The sequence below is a fragment of the Clytia hemisphaerica genome, unplaced genomic scaffold (genome assembly GCF_902728285.1).
Source record: "Clytia hemisphaerica strain Z4C2 unplaced genomic scaffold, Clytia hemisphaerica genome assembly, whole genome shotgun sequence".
In the NCBI taxonomy this organism is placed as follows: domain Eukaryota; kingdom Metazoa; phylum Cnidaria; class Hydrozoa; order Leptothecata; family Clytiidae; genus Clytia; species Clytia hemisphaerica.
In genome coordinates, this window is record NW_027103498.1 from 162847 (window position 1) to 184202 (window position 21356).

General features: G+C 35.8%; 2 protein-coding genes and 1 pseudogene across 2 annotated transcripts; all 3 read left to right on the top strand.

Annotated features, from left to right (window-relative positions):
* Positions 1 to 13702: 13702 nt before the first annotated feature.
* Positions 13703 to 15312, top strand: LOC136798777 (uncharacterized; annotated as a pseudogene).
* Positions 15313 to 15817: 505 nt separating this feature from the next.
* Positions 15818 to 17403, top strand: LOC136798778 (uncharacterized). Its single transcript, XM_067055445.1, has one exon. It carries the CDS (start codon positions 15995 to 15997, stop codon positions 17006 to 17008), a length of 1014 nt encoding a protein of 337 aa, XP_066911546.1. The 5' UTR covers positions 15818 to 15994; the 3' UTR covers positions 17009 to 17403.
* LOC136798811 (uncharacterized) lies at positions 17090 to 19387 on the top strand. Its single transcript, XM_067055486.1, has one exon. The coding sequence runs from the start codon at positions 17090 to 17092 to the stop codon at positions 19385 to 19387; it is 2298 nt and encodes a 765-aa protein (XP_066911587.1).
* The last annotated feature ends 1969 nt before the right edge of the window (positions 19388 to 21356 follow it).

Sequence of the window (21356 nt, forward strand, 5' to 3'; positions counted from 1 at the left end):
TGACCATATCGGTAGAATGCATTCGATATGGACGCTGACATGTCAGCTTACTCAGAAGCAAAAGGTATATCAAGATCGGTGAAGTTCGATATTGAAGATTGATTTATTACCTTGTTGCCCATTTCCGACGGCTTATTAGCAGACGCCCACGCTTAAGAGCCATTTTTTTTAAATCTTCAGAATAAAGAAAGTGTGATACCTCACCCTCCTAATGATTGTAAGGGATCGTTTAGGCTAGAGCTGTTGCGCTAGCAATTTTAACTGGAACCATTTGAGCAACCAAAACCTTGATTGAACTTGATCGAACTTCGATATAAGTAATCAAACTGAAGATTTTCCGGTAAAGTTCGATTACTGTTCGATCAGGTTCGGTAATTAAACAACTAACCGTTCGATTTCGTTTGATGAAATTTGATGGTTCGATAACGAAAATCGATTTGATAGGGTTTGGTTGACATCGCCTGGGCTGGCATCAGGGAGGAAAAGCTGGAACTTTTTCTCAACCAAACTCATTGAACACCAATCAAACTTCATCAGATAAAAAACTGACTGTTTGTCACAACTGGTTAACATTTAACACATAACTATCTGGTGAAAAAAGGAAAGAAAAAATCATACCTGTGCTGTTTGTAGTTTTAGTGAAGAAAAGGGCTATGTGTTGATGTTTGCTGTTAGTGTTGTTATTGATATTGATTGTGGAAAATTATCTCTTGTTGTACTACTTACTGAGCATTATCAATTTATTGGTGTATTCACTAACTACACAAACATAAAATACTTAGTAGTAAACGAATAATAAATCGCTTTAAATACTCTACAAAAGACCAGAAAACATGATAAAGATTTATACAGCAGCAGCAAGCTTCAAAAGAAAAGCATGTGCAATCAAGCAACCATTAAAAAGTTCTCACGGTGAATGTTTACAAAGGCTTGGTTACACTTCTTACACTAACGTATTCTAATTATCGAGGAAAGCGCTGTTTTTTTATCTTTGTGAGTGAGTCCACCTTTAGAATATTGGCCGTAGTACGCCCGCAGCCAAACACCCGCGCCATAATTTGCGCCCCAAAAGTATTGCCCGGATAAACTACGGAATGTAAAACATACGGAAACTGAAAGACGAGAAAAACAAAAAAAAAAAAAAACAGCGAAAAAAATTAACCCGCCTCTCACTCGCCAAATTTTCTTTCTGCCAAAATTTCTTCCTTTACTTTAAGGTAATAAAATTCCCTCTCATTACCGAATTACATTTTTAATTATTGTCTTAAAAGAAGTCTCAGCTAATTTAAAATGTCTTATTACACACAGAATCATCCTGAGCTTAGAATTTAAATTTAAAAGAAAAACAATTTCAATTACCTTTTTATATCGTTTTGGAAGGAGTGGAATGATTCAAGTACTTCGAATACGTAATGCGTTGGGAATAAAATTACTTTTAGACTACAACTCGTCGATTTGAACACAGCACTTTCATTTTTATAAGTGATTTATTCTAAATCTTTTCAACCAAGGATCCATGATAACAATGATTTTTGAAACAACCAAACCCATAACGACAATTTTTGTTGATGTTCAAGTTCATTAATGTGCAATTATTCTTTTTAAATTAATGCTCATTCCGTGTTATGAAAATAGCAGTTTTATTCATACTAATAAATAAATATATAATAATCGTTCCAAATATTAACACAACGAACCTTTGTCCAATATATTGAAAAAAGTTTGTTAGTAGCACACTGCTTACCCGCAGTATCTCCAAACATTTTGTTTGCCTGATTAAAGTTACCTTGTATTGTTTTTTCAAAAACAATTCTCAAAAATCTTAGCGTTTTATTAGCAATAATAGTTTTATTGTGAGAAAATAATATTTCAATGCACTCAGGCGGAAAAAGTGTGATCTATTGGTCTCTTGTTTGCCGAGAGTGTAAGTGTTAATGTAATTCAATTCACTCAAGTTCACTACCTCTTTGCTGATAATGTAATCCAATCCACTTAAGTGAAGAAAGTTTGTTCTATCAGCCTCTTTTCTAAGAATATAAGTCAACCTACTCAAGTGGAGAAAGTTTTTTCTATCGGCCTCTTTGCCGAGAATGTAATTCACACCACTCTTTGTGGTTAATAGTATTTTTTTTGCCGTGAACCTTCTTTAGTAATCAAGCAATCTTCCACACTTTTTTTAGTGGACAATGCTCTTTTAATCACCAGGCAAAATAAAAAGAAGAAAAAAAAGAATGGAATATTTCATCCAAATACTTTCAGAGCCCTTTGAAAAAGAAGTCTGAAAGTTTTTAACAGAGATTTCAAATAATCTTCAGACGTCTGTGAAAAAAAATCTGAAATTAAAGAAACTATAGAAATTAAAAAACCTTCTTGTTGTCAAGACTGAAATTCAACAGGAATTAAACGAGCCACCGCACGCACCAACCAACTCAGAATGATTTGTTTATGTAAACAATCTTGTTTGAACATTTCCCCTCTTACTACTGTAACCCGACTCGAACTGTACATAGCTATAACCTCCTCCGCACAGATCGCGGCCTCCTTCGCATATAAGTGGGCGCTAAAATGGGCGTTAGAGTCAAAGCGTACTGAAGGCGTTTTGACACTGGAAATTATTATGGAGAAAGCCCGTTTTAACAAATATTTCCCTTCTGGAAAACGGGATATATTTAATTAATGAAAACAATAAATCCTATTATGAACAGAACACAAAAAAAAATTAATTCAAACAACAGATCTCATCGTGAACAGATCAAAGAACATATAGCAGGAAAGAAAAAAGTCTATTACAAAAAAACAAGACGACTAGAAGTCGAAAATTTCGCCTTAAATAAGACAAGAAAAGAACATTGAAATCCTTAGAAAACAATACACATAATTAAAACTTGAAGAGGAATGCTGAAAATTAATAAGATAAACCTATTTTGAGTGCGTTAAGAGCGAAAAGTAAGGTAAAATTTTACGTTATTTCCGGTCGAAAATATCCAACATTTTGAATTCGAGAAGACAAAATTCAAGATTCCAAGCAATCCGTACGAAAGTTTTCTTTCATTCTAGCCGAAACTCTGCTTTCGTTTTTTAATGAGCAGGAAAATACAGGTTGGTACAGGGGCAAAAACGGGTAACTTGAGCCTCGATCTTATGAATCTAAAAATTATATTTTCAAGTATTCGTAATTCCAAAATTTCGATAGTTTATTTATTTATTTATAGAAGTGTATATCTCAGGTCTATTGACCTCTATGAAACAATCTTACATCTTTACAATTTATAGATCTTATCATTCCATTCGTTTGTCAATTCTATTATAGAGTTTTACAGTTAGGCACCTGGGCCTCTAACCCACTCTTCTTGTAATCATGTTGTTTCCGTCGTAAATTTCTTTAAATAGAGTTTAGTCCTAGGACTACCTCTCACTTTCCATATATGACTTTTGTCTTTTTCTTTCGATGTTTTTTCTTTTGCTTTATGATGCCATTGTTTTATTATCTCGCGTTCTTTCCTTGAAAAATCGTCTGATACTCTGAAATCATCTTTATCTAGTTTGTGGGCTTATGCAAGTATTATAATCCTTTCTTCTTCACTCTCGAGAGTATTTTTTAATGGTCTCCATCGTTCATTTGTATACATTTCATCTTTACGAGCCCATATTGTGTTCTACCTTGAATATCGTCACATCGAAACCCATTTGTTGTTTCAGTGTTCTTTCTATAAAATCTTTGTCACCAACTCGTTGCTCTTCTTCGTTTTCGTGCTTGTTTTCACCTAAATCATGCACCATGATGTTGCACTTGGTTGATTTGAGCCAACACTTCTCTTCGTTCAATGATTTGATGAAACTTTTTATGGTCATCTCTTGTTTTTGTAGATCTTCTTTGGTGACTTCTGCATATGATTGTTTTTTTGTTTCTGTGTTTTTGAGCTGTGTTTCAGATTGTTTGTTGCTCCGTTCTTTGTTGACGTCTTTTTTATTCATTAGCTTCTCGACTTTCCTTTCTAGAGAGGTTATTCTCTCGTTGAAACCTAATTTCAATCCATGATGTTCATCTTTATCTGCTTCCTTCCTTGTGATGTTACTGCGAGCTTTTTGTCTGGTTGTTTTAATCCTCTCAAGTAAGAGTGGCGTTATTGTAGCACAATTTCCACATTCGAAGCGCCGGCTTTACAGTGGCGTCACTAGGGTGTCGCTTCTGAAGACTCAGCGACACCCTTTTTTGACAAACAAAAGTTTTTGAAAGACAAGAAATAAAAAGCGCTGGTAAGAGGACGACGCGCGGCGACAAGCGCTCGTACGGACACGCGCGGCGTGGGGCTTTTTTAGAAAATCACGTCGCCTTCAAAGGGCGGTTTTCAATTGGCGGCGATGTTTTAAATTGGCGGAGATATTTAGATTTTAATAAATTTACGGCACCGAATCAAAATTCAGTATTGCGATTCCTTAGCTTAGTAGAGGTCGGTAGAAATGAAGACAGCTCCGGGACCGTAAAATAAGAAATTTTTCTTCACTTTGGCCTTCATCGTCTGCACAAAAACAATGACACGACCGGCTTTAATATTTATTGTTATCCTCTTTGTTAAATTGTTAGCAGAACAAAAGAGGTCTCGTCGGTGACCGTAAATTATAATTATTTTATCAGAAAACGAGTAGAAGAGTGAATGCAAGATCTTTCTTCGATTATATTATGATGTGAGACTATTACCATGAGAGAGCCGAGAGATATATTTGGAATACTGTATCAGAAAAAGTTTTCAAGACCTGATCCCGACCTGATAGTGCTTCTCTTGTTTTTGGGAAGAATTGAACTGATGAAGAAAAAAGAATGCTATACGTCGTAAAGACAGCAAAAGTTGCTTGTTTCCAGAATGGCAAATAATAAAGTAAAGATTTGTGATTGAACATTGACTATCGTATGTGGCAATATATAAGAGAAAGTACTTGTACAGATCCTATGCTGTAGTTCTGTATTCTGATTGGATTGCATGACATGATATTGTATTATACTGTAATGGATACCTAGATGATAGACAGTTCTTGGTTTTTGACTGGTTGTGGTTTCTTGTTGTTTTATGAATTTGAGACCTTTATGCTCGATTTAACAGACAATGACATCTTTCGTTTTCGAAGAACATAAAATTGTCGGTGCTTATTTTCAGTGACAGGTATACGAGATCAAGACTCAAGAAAATGTTTTTTTGGGGGGGGATTGATTACATTGTTTTGTGGGGGGGGGGGGGTTTTCAGGGGTCTTAAATACCGTCATACAGACAAAATTTTGGGTCAAATACCGTAATACCGTCGGTGAAGGAAGCCTAATACCGATACCGATATTATATTTATTTATTTTTTCAAAAATAATGAACTTTCAGTTATCAAATCTATTGTGTAGTAACAAATTAGAAACTGTACAAACAAGTCTTGTACTTTATGAGGCCCCCCAGTCAACCCTGAATTCAGGTATTCACTCACAAATTTTTGCCAATTCACGTATTCACGCGCGAAAAAAAACCATTTTCACGTCCACGCCCCAATTTTGCTTTTACATCTTTGGTTAAACGATTGTGACCTTATTGGGCTAAATTTAACCTTTTTATGGTCTCTTTTAAGCAGATTGACCTATTCTTATACCAAACACTTTCGCCAATATATAAAGTTTTTTGCTAGTTTTGTGACCTTATTATCGATATCGTCGACTTTTTAAGGCCTCTTTTACAGCTATTTGAGCTTTCATAAAGCAAGATTTTAGGTCTGCCGCGCCAAAGTTACTTGCTTGTTACGGGAGGCAAATGCAAAATTAAGCCTTTCCCCCAATAATTTCTTCCTCGCCGAATGTCTTTTATATTGAGAATTAATTTAATTGGCCCAAACCTCGATGGTTCGGGCCAATCATGGTCTGCGAAGTCGTAGACTTCAACACAGGCTTCATAGAGGTGGTGCTGTGGTGCAACTAGAGGACGCAAATTCTAAAGTTTAACCCCCCCCCCTACGAGAGGGAAGAAAATAAATGGGAAATAAGAACGCGAGCGAAGCGAGCGCGAAAATTTTCGACAATTTTCGCTCGCCTTTGTTATTGAAAAACGGCCTTAATACGCTATAATATAGCCAAGTATGCCTTGTTTGGTCACACAATTTTTGATTTTATTTAACACTTACCATTTGTTGGCAAAAATATGGTACGGCGAGCGACGTACCTGCCGTACCCGGTGCGGCGTTCCAAGAGTTTCGCCCAAGAAAAAATTTAAATTTCAGAATGCCTAGATTGCCTGAAAACGCATCATGTGCATCATGATGTGAATTATGTTTTAATCGTTCGATGCTGCACAAGATGTTTTTAGAACTACCTACTTTTACTAATTATTGAAGGAGTAAATACCGCCTTTACTGTCTCTAGTTACTGGAGTACCAGTGTATTGTTTTGTAGTAGCAATATACGTGAATACTTATGAAGAGACGACCATATCATTTAGTGCTGACGGAGAAAATCTTATCTAGACTCATTTGTTGGATGCGTATTTGCATCACAAAAGTTGTCATTAAAAGAATGCGCATGCAGAAAAACAACGAAAATATTTGTTTAAATATCGTAAAGTTTTGCTTATTTAGAATAACCTCACCATGAAAATAAGTCAATAGGACATCCAAAATTGTGCGAGCGAAGCGAGCAAGAAAATTTTACTGGTTAAAATAGTGGAATAGACTTATCTTTTTTGAATTTTTTTTTGCATGAAATTCATGAAGAAACTAAAAGGTAAATAGTTTTATACCGAAATACCGTTTTTTATTGATAAAAATATCGAAATACCGACAAAAAAACAAGCAATTTACCGATGCCGGTAGAAAATGAAATACCGTAATCCCGTCGTTTTTTTTTCGTAATACCGATTTACCGGGGGTAAAAAGGTCCAATACCGTCATACCGTAAAAGTGAAAACCCCCCCCCCCTTTTGTATACGGTATTTTAGCCTGCTAGTCTAAAGTAATTTTTATTTATTTTGTTGAAGGTTATTTTTATAATGAGCTTTGTGAAAATCATACAAAATACTTTTATGTCAAATCACAAAATTATCACTCAAGAAACGAATTTGTCTCTTGTTGACTTTTCCATATAACACAAACATAACTTTCTGAAAAAAATGAACAAATTTTTCCTTCACCCTCCATCGGCACACTTTACAATAGAATTTCATTTTATATTTTCAAAAGGAGCGCATAAACTGTAAGACGGAGAGTTTGTTTATCTAATCTTACAATAAGAGCCAATCAGAAGATAGAAAACAGGACAAAATAAAAAAGTTCTAAATAATGATATTATGTTCTGTGTGTGGTGTGAATTCATATTTTTGTCAGTTGATAAGCTACCGAGTTTACTGTCCCTAAGCTAGTTATTCAGTCACAACTTAACCATCAGATTTATCCAAGTGACTGAATCAAACTAGCTTAGATTTCTAGGCTAATAGTACATATGAGAAAGAGTAATATATAGCGGTACCATTTTAGTTTCGTCCGGGAATTTCCCTAGGACAAAAGGAATTTCCCAAAGGGCAATATCATTCTTTTAGAAACCACAAGCTATTATTACGAACGAGACACTCACTCTTTGAATATTTTCGATCAAACGTGTGGCTCTGCCACCCATTCAACAAATGGTAAACTCGTCTAATGGTGAGTTGCCGGTTAACCACGTGCAACGTGGCCTGTTTTTGGGGTTCACAGGTATTGGGATATGCAGCCCATAACGTCCCCCGGTTGTTTGGAAGTATTTGGGCGTTATATTTTAACACTGCCCTAATGAAATCAACAACCGCCCTCTAACAGCCCATTTGAAAATTGAACAAGAGCCACAAAGATGTGGTTAAATATTTCCTCCAATAGCTCAGGGCATAGATTGTAGTCGCAGTCGAACCCCACAGATTATCCTAAAGCCCCAACTTAGTAACTTAGATTTATGAAAGCCTTTATATATTAAGCAATATCCGATGCAAAACAAAATTTAACCATATTCCTGCTAAAAATTGTCCTTATTTCATAGACATGTTCACAGATGATATAAGTCTTGTTAAAAAATTGCATGCAAATGATAACCATTTTAACACAAAAATAAATGTATTTTGTTCAACTAATATTGGTTTTTACCTTCATTAAGGAAATAAGATCTTAGATTTACAAGTTGATATTATTCTAAGACTCATCTGAGTAAGAAAGTGCCAAAATATCTTGAGACTGTCTACTAAGGGACTAATATGGAAATATGGCAATATGAATTTGAGAGATATCGAAATATGTTGTACACATTAGTTTCATATGAAAAACTTCCTTGTCTGTTTGTCATCAATATTTTAAACCACCATATTATACCATCCACAAATAAAAAGTTACTTAAAAATGGATCTCCTTCTTTACAGATTTAGATTTCCATTGCATAACATCTGTTACATTAGTATTCATGTGATAATATACCAAATTGTCAACCTTGAAATTGTTACATTTAGTTACAGTATTGCTGAATATTTACAACATTTTCCAGCAAACTTTTTTGTGAAATTTGTGTCTTGACAAACTAAACTCCATGACATTTGTATCATTGATCATTAAATCACATCTTGGAACAATAGAGTTCCTTGGTTCAATTATTAAATATTTCCCGTTTTCCAAAAGGGAAATATTTATTAAAACGGGCTTTCTCCATAATTTCCCGTGTCAAAACGCCTTCCGTACGCCCTGACTGACGCCCGTTTTTAATTTCACAGCGAAAAAATGCACCCAGTGAAGTATAAGTAATGTATCGTAATTCGAGTCGACTGATAAACTATATATATAATATATGTTACAAGTTCCTTACGGATTCTCAAGCCCGCTTATAATAAAACTATTACATGTTAGTAGCAGACCCGACTGGCAATTGTTATGTAGCAGGTTGAAACATGAGTTTTTGCTAGAAAGATGCAGTTTGTTTTCACCAAGTTAAATCTTTAAAATAAATCAAACTGTGTGGGTTTCTTTACTTCCAAACAACCTACCAATAGTTTTGGAACACTCCATAATAAAGGAAGATGGCTGTTCTTGTGGATTGACTTTCTGGTTACCCCATATAAACACGATGTGACATGAAAGTGAAGAGACATGATTTTTTGGTTATTGTTTGATTTCTTGACTTGTATATCTCATGGCAAATGGGATAGCAAATGACTTTTCATGTATTGATTGGCTCTACATATGATACCTCTAACTTTGAACACCTCCAGAATGTTGAAAAAAGCATTTTATGAGATAAGTTTCGATTGTAAATGTAATTTTCATGGAAATTTTTAAGCGACAGATTTGACTTGGCGTCAGTTTTGTTTGGTTGATAAATCTTTAGCTTCACCATGACCGTGGGATGATTTTCAATAAACTTTTGTTGTTATACACAGTCACTCTTACACATGATGACTCCAGCCATGATTGGTATCAGACAGTCAGAATGTTGGAAAAAAAAATTTTACGAGAAATTGTTGATAGAAATTATATTGACTTATTTTTACAATTTGGTGGTGTGGGTTTGTTGTTGATAATGTTTACACCGCGGGATCCTGTTACGGTATATTGATTGTTGTTTGTTGGAATACACCGTTTAACAGTCTCGCCATCTCCACCGTAGAGGCGGTAGGTAAAAATGCTCACTTTAGTACTGTGGCTGGAAGGTTAGAGAAATGTAAACATTGCCATTTTTTTTCCTTCCTTTAAAGAGAATGTTTTAGATGTTTGAACATGATATTAATGACAATTTTATGTATCTCTCCTGAAAATTTCACAAAAATTCATCAAGAGGAAAAGAAGTTATGATTAAAAGGAGTTCTTTACCTACCATTTCTCTGCTGGGTTTTCTTATGAGAACTGGATGTTTACCTACCATTTTTTACGGGGGAGAGTGAAGTTTCTTGTGGTTGCCAAAATCAAAACAATAGAAAATTGTTCATACAAGTGTGCAAGCAACACCTGTTAAACGGTGTATTGATTACCAAAAAAAGAGAACCTTTTTTTGATAAATACTTTATTTTTTTCATGACATCTTTCTCTAGTCTTGTCTTGTAAACCAATGCAGTGTCTGTTTTCAAATCTTGAATTCTCTATACATACTGAATTTTTAAAATATGCATGGCTGTATCATTGTTATGCTGGAGTACATAATTATTCAATATGGCTGCCTCTTTAAAAAAAGGTCTACTGTTTACAAGCTATTTAAATGCTTTAAAACTTTGAGCCACATTTTTTTCTTTGTTGCTATTAAAGATAGATTTTTACTTTGTCGTAATGTAAATTTATTGTAAAGTTTTAGTTTTTGAGTTTAGTTCATCTGCAGTAGTATTTTTTCAGTAATCCTTAAATCTTGTGAATAAGGTAACATTTAACCAGACTTATTGCCCTCATTATATTCAAATTTATATTTTTTTTAGGACTGATAAGTACATATTTTTAAACACCAAATCAAAGCAAACAACATGCCAGTTCTTTCTGGACAAATATATGTATACTTTATTATGTGTGCTTTTTTATATATGTCAATAATGACCTTCATTTTTAAGGAAATATTTAGTCGCAATTTTGCGATTCTTGTTGCAAGAATGTTTATCTTTGTTCATATTCTCATTATGTGCTATATTATCATTGCCAGTAAGTTACATTGTATTGTCAGCTTTAGAGGTCGTCAAACTTTGTTGAATTTGTAATCCTGGCACTTGAATGTGAAAGGAAAGAAAAATTCAAAATTTCATAATGGGAAATAATCTCTTTACAGTAATCAATGCCAAATGTGTGGTCATTCGCTGAAATCTCCCAAAAAAAGGCTTTAAAAGGGAGAGACTCTGCTTGATGGTTTGAGCTATGTTTGCCATGCATATAAACTGAGCCATTAAAGAAGTTTACGGGAACGTACAAAAAGGACCACAGGGTACTCTCGGGTACCTAATTGCCGGGGGGGCCCGCTAATTAATTTTTCGAAAATTTTCCACCCAGGACATTCTTATTCCAACCCCCCCGCTTATTGATTTTTGGGAATTTTTTTTTTTTAAGTTCCCTCTTTTGCCCTAATTCTGCTGTATCAGCCTCCTTTTCGAACATTTTCCAACCAGGACATTTTTATTCCAACCCCCCCGCTTATTAAATTTTGAGATTTTTTCCAACCCCCCTGCTTATTCCAAACCCCCCGGCTATTAGGTACCCGAGAGTACGTACAATAAGGTACACTGGGAACATACAATAAGGTTCACGGGGAACATACAATAAGGTTCACGGGGAACATACAATAAGGTTCACGGGGAACATACAATAAGGTTCACGGGGAACATACAATAAGGTTCACGGGGAACATACAATAAGGTTCACGGGGAACATACAATAAGGTTCACGGGGAACATACAATAAGGTTCACGGGGAACATACAATAAGGTTCACGGGGAACGTACAATAAGGTTCACGGGGAACGTACAATAAGGTTCACAGGGAACGTACAATAAGGTACAAGGGGAACGTACAATAAGGTACAAGGGGAACGTACAATAAGGTACAAGGGGAACGTACAATAAGGTACAAGGGGAACGTACAATAAGGTACACGAGGAACGTACAATAAGATACACTGGGAACTTACAATAAGGTATACTGGGAACGTACAATAAGGTACACTGGGAACGTACAATAAGGTACGCTGGGAACATTCAATAAGGTAGACGGGAACATAAAATAAGGTTCACGGGGAACTACAAAAAGGTACACAGGGAACCTACAGGGAACGTACAATAAGGTATATACACGGGGAACATACAATAAGGTACTGGGGAACGTACAATAAGGTACATGGGGTACGTACAATAATGTATACGGGGAACGGCACAATAAGATACACTGGAACAACGTACAATACTAGGTACACGGGGAGCGTACAAAAAGGTACCCAGGAACACACAAAAAGGACCAACGGAGAGCGTACAAAAGGCACTCTGAAAGCATTCAAAAAGGACCATGGGTAGTGTACGAAAAGGACCAAACAAAACGTACCAAAGGATCCCAGAGAGCGCACACAAAAGATACAAGGGAGGGGAGCATACAAAAAGGTAAACTGGGAGTAAAAGCATCTATTATGATCTAATTTTTTTTTTAGCATCTGGAATCAAGGCTAAAAATGGGGCACTGAGAAGAGTGCAAGCTTTTCCAAGTTTTGACCATTAATATCTAGACAATATATGCATGATGGAAATCAGAAAGAAATTCATGCTCACCTTCTTCTCAAGTCAAGATAGGAATGGATTGGATTTCCATGTGTTTCAGCTTCTTTCTCCACCCTTCTTCTTCTCCTTATGGGAAAAATAAATTCAGCACACACGAGAGAGACTCGGGCAGTCCTCTGAGCTTTACACACAATCATTTTTTTTATGAAAAGCTGGTAAAAACCCCTCTGAACCCCTGCCATATTTTGATAGAAGGATACTATTTTTTTCCCCGCTAAATCTTCGAGACGATTTTTAGTCACGTGACTGAAGAGCCTAGTCATAATGTGCAGCACGAATAAAGAAAACATTAACATCGAAAATGGACGAAGAAGAAACGGAAAAAGGCCGTTTTAACAAATATTCCCCTATAGTAGGGAAATATTTAAATATGCGACACCCCTTGAAAATCCTGGCTACGCCATTGGGCTTTTATATTGCAGACAAACATGAATCTGATAGGCTGGGAGCTCAGAGTAAGCATAATGGACAAGTCTATCACATCTCCTACATTGTAAGGTGTTGTTATCTGCTATGATGGTGTTTGTTAAACAGTTATTGGGTGTGCAATATCCATAATTTTGTTGAATTTCCTTGTTAGAATTTTCGTTGATTTCCACCATATTGTTGCATTTTCAGGATCGTGGCAGCACAGAAAAATTTTGACGTATATATATAATTATAGTTCATAGTTCATATAAAATAGCTAGCAATTTACAAAACTACAAGTATTGTGCAAATTTGGCTTTTTCCACATCCGGTGGATTTCCGGCATCCAAAATAATAAAGATTAGTTTTCATGTGTTTCGTTTACATAAATGTCACATTTCGAGTAATCAAACCATACAAAGTTTACATACCAAATCGTTTTTTTTTTCCAACAGGAACAAATCACCAGACATTTCTAAGATTGAGGTCAAATCTGGATACGTACGTTGAAGAAGTCACAGTGGAATCGTGGAAATCGCGTTAATAATTGTTATTTTTGTATTATCAATGGTCGGTTGGTGGCTGAGTGCGACAGTTGATTTACTATAGGACTGCTGAAAATCATAAAATTTTATGTTTCCAATGAGCAAATACAGCATATTGTGAAAATCAGATGAAACGATAATATGATACAATGACTTTAAGCACATATTATGCAGTATCGATGTTGGCGATTGTATCGAATGTTGGTGATTGTGATGAAAATTTTCGACTCTTTGTTATGTAATGTACTTATCGAGACACTTTTGTTATTAGCGTGGGTAAGCGAGGCCCCTTATATAATCTGCAATTATTAGAATATAGTAGGGTAACATCATTTAACTATACAGTCCTCTAGAATACAGAACCCCTCACATGGTCCAACGAACCGGATATGAAAAAGTAAATAAAAAGAAGTGAAAAATTTCAAGAGAAAGAGAAACGCACGAAGGTGTGTTATATGAAGAAGTTGTTTCGCACACAAAGGTGTGTATGTATGTATTTGAGAAAAACGGTTGATAAATTTATTGGTTTGTGGAATTGAAAGTTATTTGAATGCAGATTGTTTTTTATGGAGGTTGATATTTGAGTTCCTGATTGTTATTTGGGTTCCTGATTGAAAAATTTATTGGAAGTGGATGAAAGTTTTTGGAATGCAGTAAAGTTATTTGGTGATTGATTGAAAAATTTAAGATATATGTAAGATACATAGGACACTCGTTTCTGGTTGTGAGAAGGAAGCTAGAAATAAGAAATAAGAAAGAAATAATAAAATATACAAAAATAAAAATGAATATCAGAAAGAATAAAAATGGCTGATGCTTCGAAAAATAAAAAGCGTCAAAGAAATGGTATTGTATCTTACTTGAATAAGACTTTTTTGACAAAAATTAAACCATGTATTGATAATGTATCTGGAATGTCTATAATGGTGATTGGAACGATATTTTTGGACATTTGAATCTATTTAAACAGAAGCTGCCGATCATTGTCGAGTTGAACGAAAGTATATCAGACGCGATTGAGGATGACACTGGCGAGGAAGAAGGTCCTTATCAAAAGGAACTGGAGAATGGTATGAATTTAGAATTTGAACTTCAAACCCAGATAGAAGCGTTAGAAAGACTTCTTCAGAGTAGACAGGCTAGCCTTCCCACCTCTATTCCCTCCCCGGGTGTTACTCCGATTGCTCAAGTTTCCGATATTCAAAATTTGACTGCAAGTTTTCAAAGAACAGTGAAATTGCCTATGCTGCAAATCAAAAAATTTGACGGTAATCCTAACGATTTTCAAACTTTTTTCGAATCCTTTGAGGAAACAATCGATAAAAACAAAAGTTTAGCTGATGTACAAAAAATGGGATATTTGTTGAGTTATTTGACAGGTGAAGCGGAAAGTTGTATTAAAGGACTTCGTTTAAACAAAGATAATTATGAAAAGGCGTTACAAATGTTGAGAGAAAGGTTTGGTCAACCTCAAGTTTTGATTTCACACCATGTTACAAAAATTCTTGACCTTGAAAATGTATGGTCAATTACAGATGTAAAAGCTTTGAGAAATTTGTATGATTGTGTAGAGACACAATTGAGAAATTTAACTTCACTTGAAATGAAGCCGGACGAGTACGGTCCTATGTTAATTCCCGTTTTAATGTCAAAACTACCTGATGAGTTAAAACTGATTTTGTTCAGAGAAAAAGAGTGGACATTTCAAAATATCCTTGAAAAACTAAAAATTGAAATTGAAGCTAGAGAAAAAGTAAAGCTAAAAGGAGAATAATCAGCAAACATGTATACAGGAGGTTACCAAGAAAGTCGAAAATTTGAATGTATTTTCTGTGGGAAATCTAACCACAAATCGTATCAGTGCCGAACGATTACAAAACCAAAGTCAAGAAAAGACATTTTGATAAAGCAAAAAAGATGCTTTTTATGTTTGAAACAAGGACATTCCCTTCGAGATTGTCGCTCAAAAAACACTTGCTACACGTGCAATAAGAGACACCATTCGAGTATTTGTTTTTGAAAACCAAAAGAAAATCAAGACACCAAGAAAGACACGAAAACTGAAAACGAGCAAAAAACTCCTCAACAAACTGAACAACAAGAAGAAAACCCTCTTGAGACACAAAGTACTTATGCAGATGTGGGAGAAACAGTTTTATTACAAACAGCTAAGGCTACAGTTCGAGGTACGGAAAATGAGTCTTCGGGACAGTACCGTATTTTATTTGACAGCGGAAGTCAATTGTCGTATGTGACTCCTGAAGTGAGAAAGGAATTGAAATTGAGAACTATTGGAAAGAGAGAATTAACAATCAAAAGTTTCGGAGGTGCCAAGCAAGGAAAAGTATTGGACGTTGTCGAGTTAGCAATCCAAACCAACACCGGGCCCGTGAAAATTGAAGCCTACGTATCAGAAATTTGTTATCCAGTAAAGGACCAACTTACGGAAGTTGCACAGAAAAATTATAAACACTTAAAAGGCTTAGAACTTGCAGACAGCAACAGTCAAAAATTTATTAACATTGATATTCTTATCGGATCAAATTTTTATTGGAGTTTCATTGACGGGAGGAGAGTAGTAAAGGGGAGGCTGGGTGAACCTGTCGCAATCTCTTCAAATTTGGGTTTTATTTTGAGTGGGGCGGTACAAAACAATGACGAGACTGATTGCCTAACTACACACGTTTTGAAAGTTTCCGTATCTGATGATGAAAAATTGAATGAACTTGTCGAGAAATTTTGGGATTTTGAAAGTCTGGGAATCAAAAACAGTGAATATGATATGAAAACAGATGACCTCGTTCGTGAAAAATTTGAACAGTCTATTCAATTTGAAAATGGGCGATACAAAGTTCAACTCCCAGAAAAAGAGGAACACGAGATTTTAGCTGATAATTATAAACAAAGCCAAATTCGATTGAAAGGAATTTGGAAGAAATTTCCTACAAACAAAGAACTTTTTGAAAGTTATAATTATATTATTAACGAACAGAAAAGTAAACATGTTATTGAAACCGCGCCTGACGAAACTCTCACAGAAAAAACTCATTATTTGCCGCATAGACCAGTTGTGGACGAGAGAAGGTCAACAACAAAGGTTAGAATGGTCTATGACGCAAGTTCAAAAGAAAAAGGGTGTGCCTCTTTAAATGAAATTTTAGAGACTGGGCCAAACCTAGCAACCAAGTTATTTGATACGCTATTAAAGTTTCGTACACACAATGTGGCTTTTGTTGGAGATATAGAAAAAGCTTTTTTACAAATTGAACTGTGTGCAGAACAAAGAGATCTTTTACGTTTTCTATGGTTCAAAGATCCTGAGAAAATAGACTTTGATGTTTTTGAAAACAATGGGATAATCGAGTATCGATTGTGCAGAGTTATCATGGGGGCAACGCCCTCCCCATTTTTACTATCAGCCACACTTCAACACCACGCAGAAAATTACAGGGAACTTGACCCAGATTTTGTGAAAAAACTTTTAAACTCCCTACATGTTGATGATCTTTCTGGTGGTACCAACACAGTCCAAGAAGCTATTGAATTTCTGAAAAAGTCGAAAGAACGTTTTACTGAATGTTCCATGAATTTACGAAAATTTGAAACAAGTGATAAAACACTTGAGAAATTGATTATTGATGAGTTCGGGGAAAAAGAAAACCCCCAAAATAAATCGGAAACACGTGTGTTAGGCGTAAACTGGGATAAAGAAAGTGATGCTTTTTGTTTCTCCTTCGAGGAGCTTCGTCAAAAATTCAACGTTACGAAAGTTACAAAACGTACTGTTTTACAATAGTTAGCATCTGTCTACGACCCGCTCGGATTAATCAACCCAGTTGTCATTGAATTCAAATTATTTTTTCAAAAACTTTGCAAAATGAAACTAGATTGGGATACGCCCCTACCCAGTGAACTGTTACATGAATGGCAGTCCCTCGTAAGTAGACTGGCCGAGTTAGACGAGATCAGCTTTGACAGATATTTTGGTATCAAAGATAGAACAGATTTGAAATCGATTGAGCTTCATGGTTTCTCAGACGCATCCGATAGAGCCTACGGAGCATGTGCTTATCTTTGTTTTCGTTACAGTGACGGAACTTGTAAGAACTCTTTGGTCACTGCCAAGTCACGTTTGAAACCTACAAAGAAGGTGTCTGTGCCAAGATTAGAATTGCTTGGTATTCTAACTGTTTCTCGCCTCATCGTTGAACTCGATAAAATTTTTGATCGTGATATCAGTATGATTAAACTTTGGACTGATTCTAGTGCTGCCTTCGGGTGGATTAAATCGGACTCTGTTGACTCTATTAATGAAGTGTTTGTGAAAAATAGAGTAAGAGATATTAAGAAACTGTTGAATGATTCGATTGAGCTACGTCTTATTCCTTCGAAACAAAACCCCTCTGATTATGTTACTAAAGAGGGAAAGTCAAAAAATGTTATTGATAATTTATGGCTCCACGGTCCTCAATTTCTAACTAAACCTGAAAGTGAGTGGCCCGTATTGAAATGTGGAGACAAATTTAGTGATGATACTGGTTGTAATGTTATTGAAACGGAGATTCAAGTGTCAACGGTCGACTTTACAGACTTAGTTGATACAACCAAATTTAGTGATGTAACAAGACTGTTGAGAGTTATAGCATTAGTTGGTAAATATACCTCCAAACTATTGCAACGAGCGAGAGAGAAAATAAAGAAGAAAAACGAAAAACTAAATGAAAAACTAAATAAAAGGCCTCACGCCGAAGAAGATGATAAACAAAAGATTATTGAAGAAGATGAGCAACAACAGACGACTGAAGAAGATGAGCAACAACAACCATTGATCAATGCCGACGATTTGAGTCAAGCAAAAACTCGTCTTATCTTATCGATACAAAGAGGTATCACAAAGGAACGAATTCGTGAATTAGACTTATTCTACGATGAAATAGGGGTACTTCGATTAAGAGAACGACTCGAAAACGCGCCTCTCCCCTACGATACGCGACATCCTATTTGGTTACCACCAGGACATGATGTAACTGAACTTTACATTGCCGATGCACACAGGAAAGTACTCCATAATGGTGCACTTGAAACTGTCGCTGAAATGAAAACGAGATTTTATGTTCCACGATTACGACAGAAAGTCAGAAGGTTTATACATAAATGTACTGTATGTAGAGGGATGGAAGGTCCGTCTTACCTTTATCTGGAAAAGTCAAACTTACCAAAGTTTAGATTTGCTGAAATTCCATTTTCAACGATTGGCATTGATTATGCTGGTCCCTATCTCGTACGAAATGTCTACGACGAAAATGACAAATCTACACATAAATGTTGGATTTCGTTAATCACATGTTTATCTTGTCGTGCTGTACACCTTGATATTGCAAAGAACTATGACAGTCAAGCGTGTTGTGATGTATTAAAACGTTTTATTGCTCGATATGGAGTACCAAAATTAGTCGTATCCGATAATGGGACCTCGTTTATAGGCCCGGAAGTACGGAACTTTGCTACAAATAACGATATTGTTTGGAAGTTTAACCTTCAAAAAGCACCATGGCAAGGAGGTGTATTCGAACGCTTAATCAAATCCGTGAAACGATGTTTATCAAAAGTGATGTTTAAGAAAACTTTTACGTATAGCGAGTTATTAACTACATTGAACCAAATTGAAGTTGTTATTAACAATCGACCGCTATGTTACACTGATGAGAATGACACTCCATTGACACCCAATCATCTCGTTTTCGGGAGAAGGATTGGACAAAATGAACGTGAAATCGATTCTGAGAACTATGATGAATCGCTTGAGAAAGTTAACAAAACCTTAGATCACTTCTGGAAGATGTGGTCACGAGATTATCTCACGGAGATAAGAGATATTCGACGGAAATCGAAATCAAATGGAAAAACGGAAATAAAAATCGGTGACGTAGTGTTAATCCACGACGATAAGCTTAAACGTTCTAAATGGAGAATCGGTCGAGTTGATGAACTTATTATTAGTAGAGACGGCCAAGTACGCAGGGCCGGGCTGATTACAATTACGGAAAAAGGGACTGGTCGCCTGAAGCGCCCGGTAAATAAACTGTTCCCTTTCGAAACGGACTCTAATGAAGAGGTAGTTGAACCAGAGATCAAATTCATCAAAGATGATGTAAATATTATCTCTCATCCTTAAGGTGGGAGTGTTATGTAATGTGCTTATCGAGACACTTTTGTTATTAGCGTGGGTAAGCGAGGCCCCTTATATAATCTGCAATTATTAGAATATAGTAGGGTAACATCATTTAACTATACAGTCCTCTAGAATACAGAACCCCTCGCACTCTTTGACTGAAAATGACGACTAATGACGATAAAGGAATTCAAGCTGCATTAGGATAAGCGATTGCATCAACTGTAATAATTCCAAAATAGAAATATATATCCACTTATACCACTATTCAACGTTTCAATAATTGGTCAGCCTAAGCTGAGCATTCAAATAGGTAAAATTTTCTTCCACCATAAGACGGCAAAAAAAAAATCCGATTTTCCGATCTCACTTTGATTTCTAAACTTTCTTCCGATCGGGTTAACTTTTTGGGTACTTTTAGCGTGCGTTGTTTTTACCGTTTTTACAGATCATAATGTACTTTCAAGATGGCGGCTCAAGCGATAGTCAGATGTGATAAGTCAGTGTTGTACCAAAGTATTTCCAGTGTAAATATGTTGCAAGCTTCAATTTCTGTCATTTATTTTTTTAACTCGGCAAATCAAACTCATGATTTTCATCAAGGGGATTCTTTTTCTACATCCTTTGAGGGTTTAAAGCCATTTGCTCAAGTTTTTGTTTATGTTGAATTTTCTGATACTTTTTATATTGCTGCTTTTTAATAGTTTTTGCAATAAAAACATATTTTTCTTGTTTGCCTCTAGGGGGGTTGATAGTGTTATAGTGTTATTGGAATTTGATAAAGTTTACAAAAGCACAGCTACTGTCTAAATTTGATAAAGACTGGATGCAATCGTGCTTTTTTGGACTTGGACGTGTTTGTGATAAAGGCAAATCGCAAAAAACTGTTTGGTTCCCGTCATTTCTACTTTAAAAAGTGGGAGTCGTTCGGCCGGTCAGTCGAAAATAATTTTCTGTTAAGAATCAGCTATACATCTTGTTGAAAGGGAATTCGTGTGGACCGATCCGAATTTTAAAATTGAGAAACCGTGGATAAACAGGTGTTTTTCGGTTTACTCTCCATTAGCATGCGGCTCTCTACTTCGATTTGAAAACTTTTAAACACAGAGCGTGCAGAGGTCGACAGTGGAAATCCAGCAAAGCAGCGGAAAAGCTTTCCGACTCTCCAGCTCTACCTGCTGACCGTAAATCAGATATGATGGGAACCAAATGATGACATCACATCTCCTATTATTGGACTTGCAAAATTATGGAATTGGAATTTGATCAAACTATTTTTCACGTAGTTCCGGACGCAGATTGTGTTTTTCTAACCTTTTCTAACATTGGCGCACATTTTGACTGAATGATGGATGGAATGAATGGTGATAAAAGTTTATAGATATCTCTTATCAGACTTGCAGAAAGCGGGCTGCCGTCCAGTTACACAACATGCACACTCTTGTCGCAACTTGCACAGCCATAACAAACAGATCAATCTGGTCTTCATTTAACATTGTTTTAAAGTTTAAAAAACACTGCCAGTGCTTGGCACAGAAGAGAGGACTCCCAGTTGAAATTAATTGCTACACCGCTGCCCTGTTGAATTTATTTATTATGGTTGTGTGTTTATTCTGCCAAGGCGGTAAATCAATTGCCCAAATTCATAGACCAATCAAAAGCAAGTTTAAAGCAAAACGGGGGAAAAATGAGCTTCCCCGCATAGTTATGAATTTTAAGTTTTGCTTTCAATTATCATTTGCGACCAGCAAAGTCTTCAAGATGGTTGTGTGCATGTTGTGTAACTTGACGGTACTAAACTACAAAATTTATTTACCCAGACTGGAGGGGCCATCCATATAGTACGTACACAGTGAAGGGGGGAGAGGGGGTTTAGCAAAAGCGTACATCTATTGTTTAAACAAAGTCATTTCTATTGTTCTCTGCGTACAAGGGGGTGTCAAATATTTGGAAAATCTTTGCGTACGTACTA

Excerpts from the sequence above, each read along its gene's own strand:
- LOC136798811 (XM_067055486.1), top strand. The coding sequence starts at position 17,090 with ATGAAACTAGATTGGGATACGCCCCTACCCAGTGAACTGTTACATGAA.
- LOC136798778 (XM_067055445.1), top strand. The coding sequence starts at position 15,995 with ATGAAAACAGATGACCTCGTTCGTGAAAAATTTGAACAGTCTATTCAA.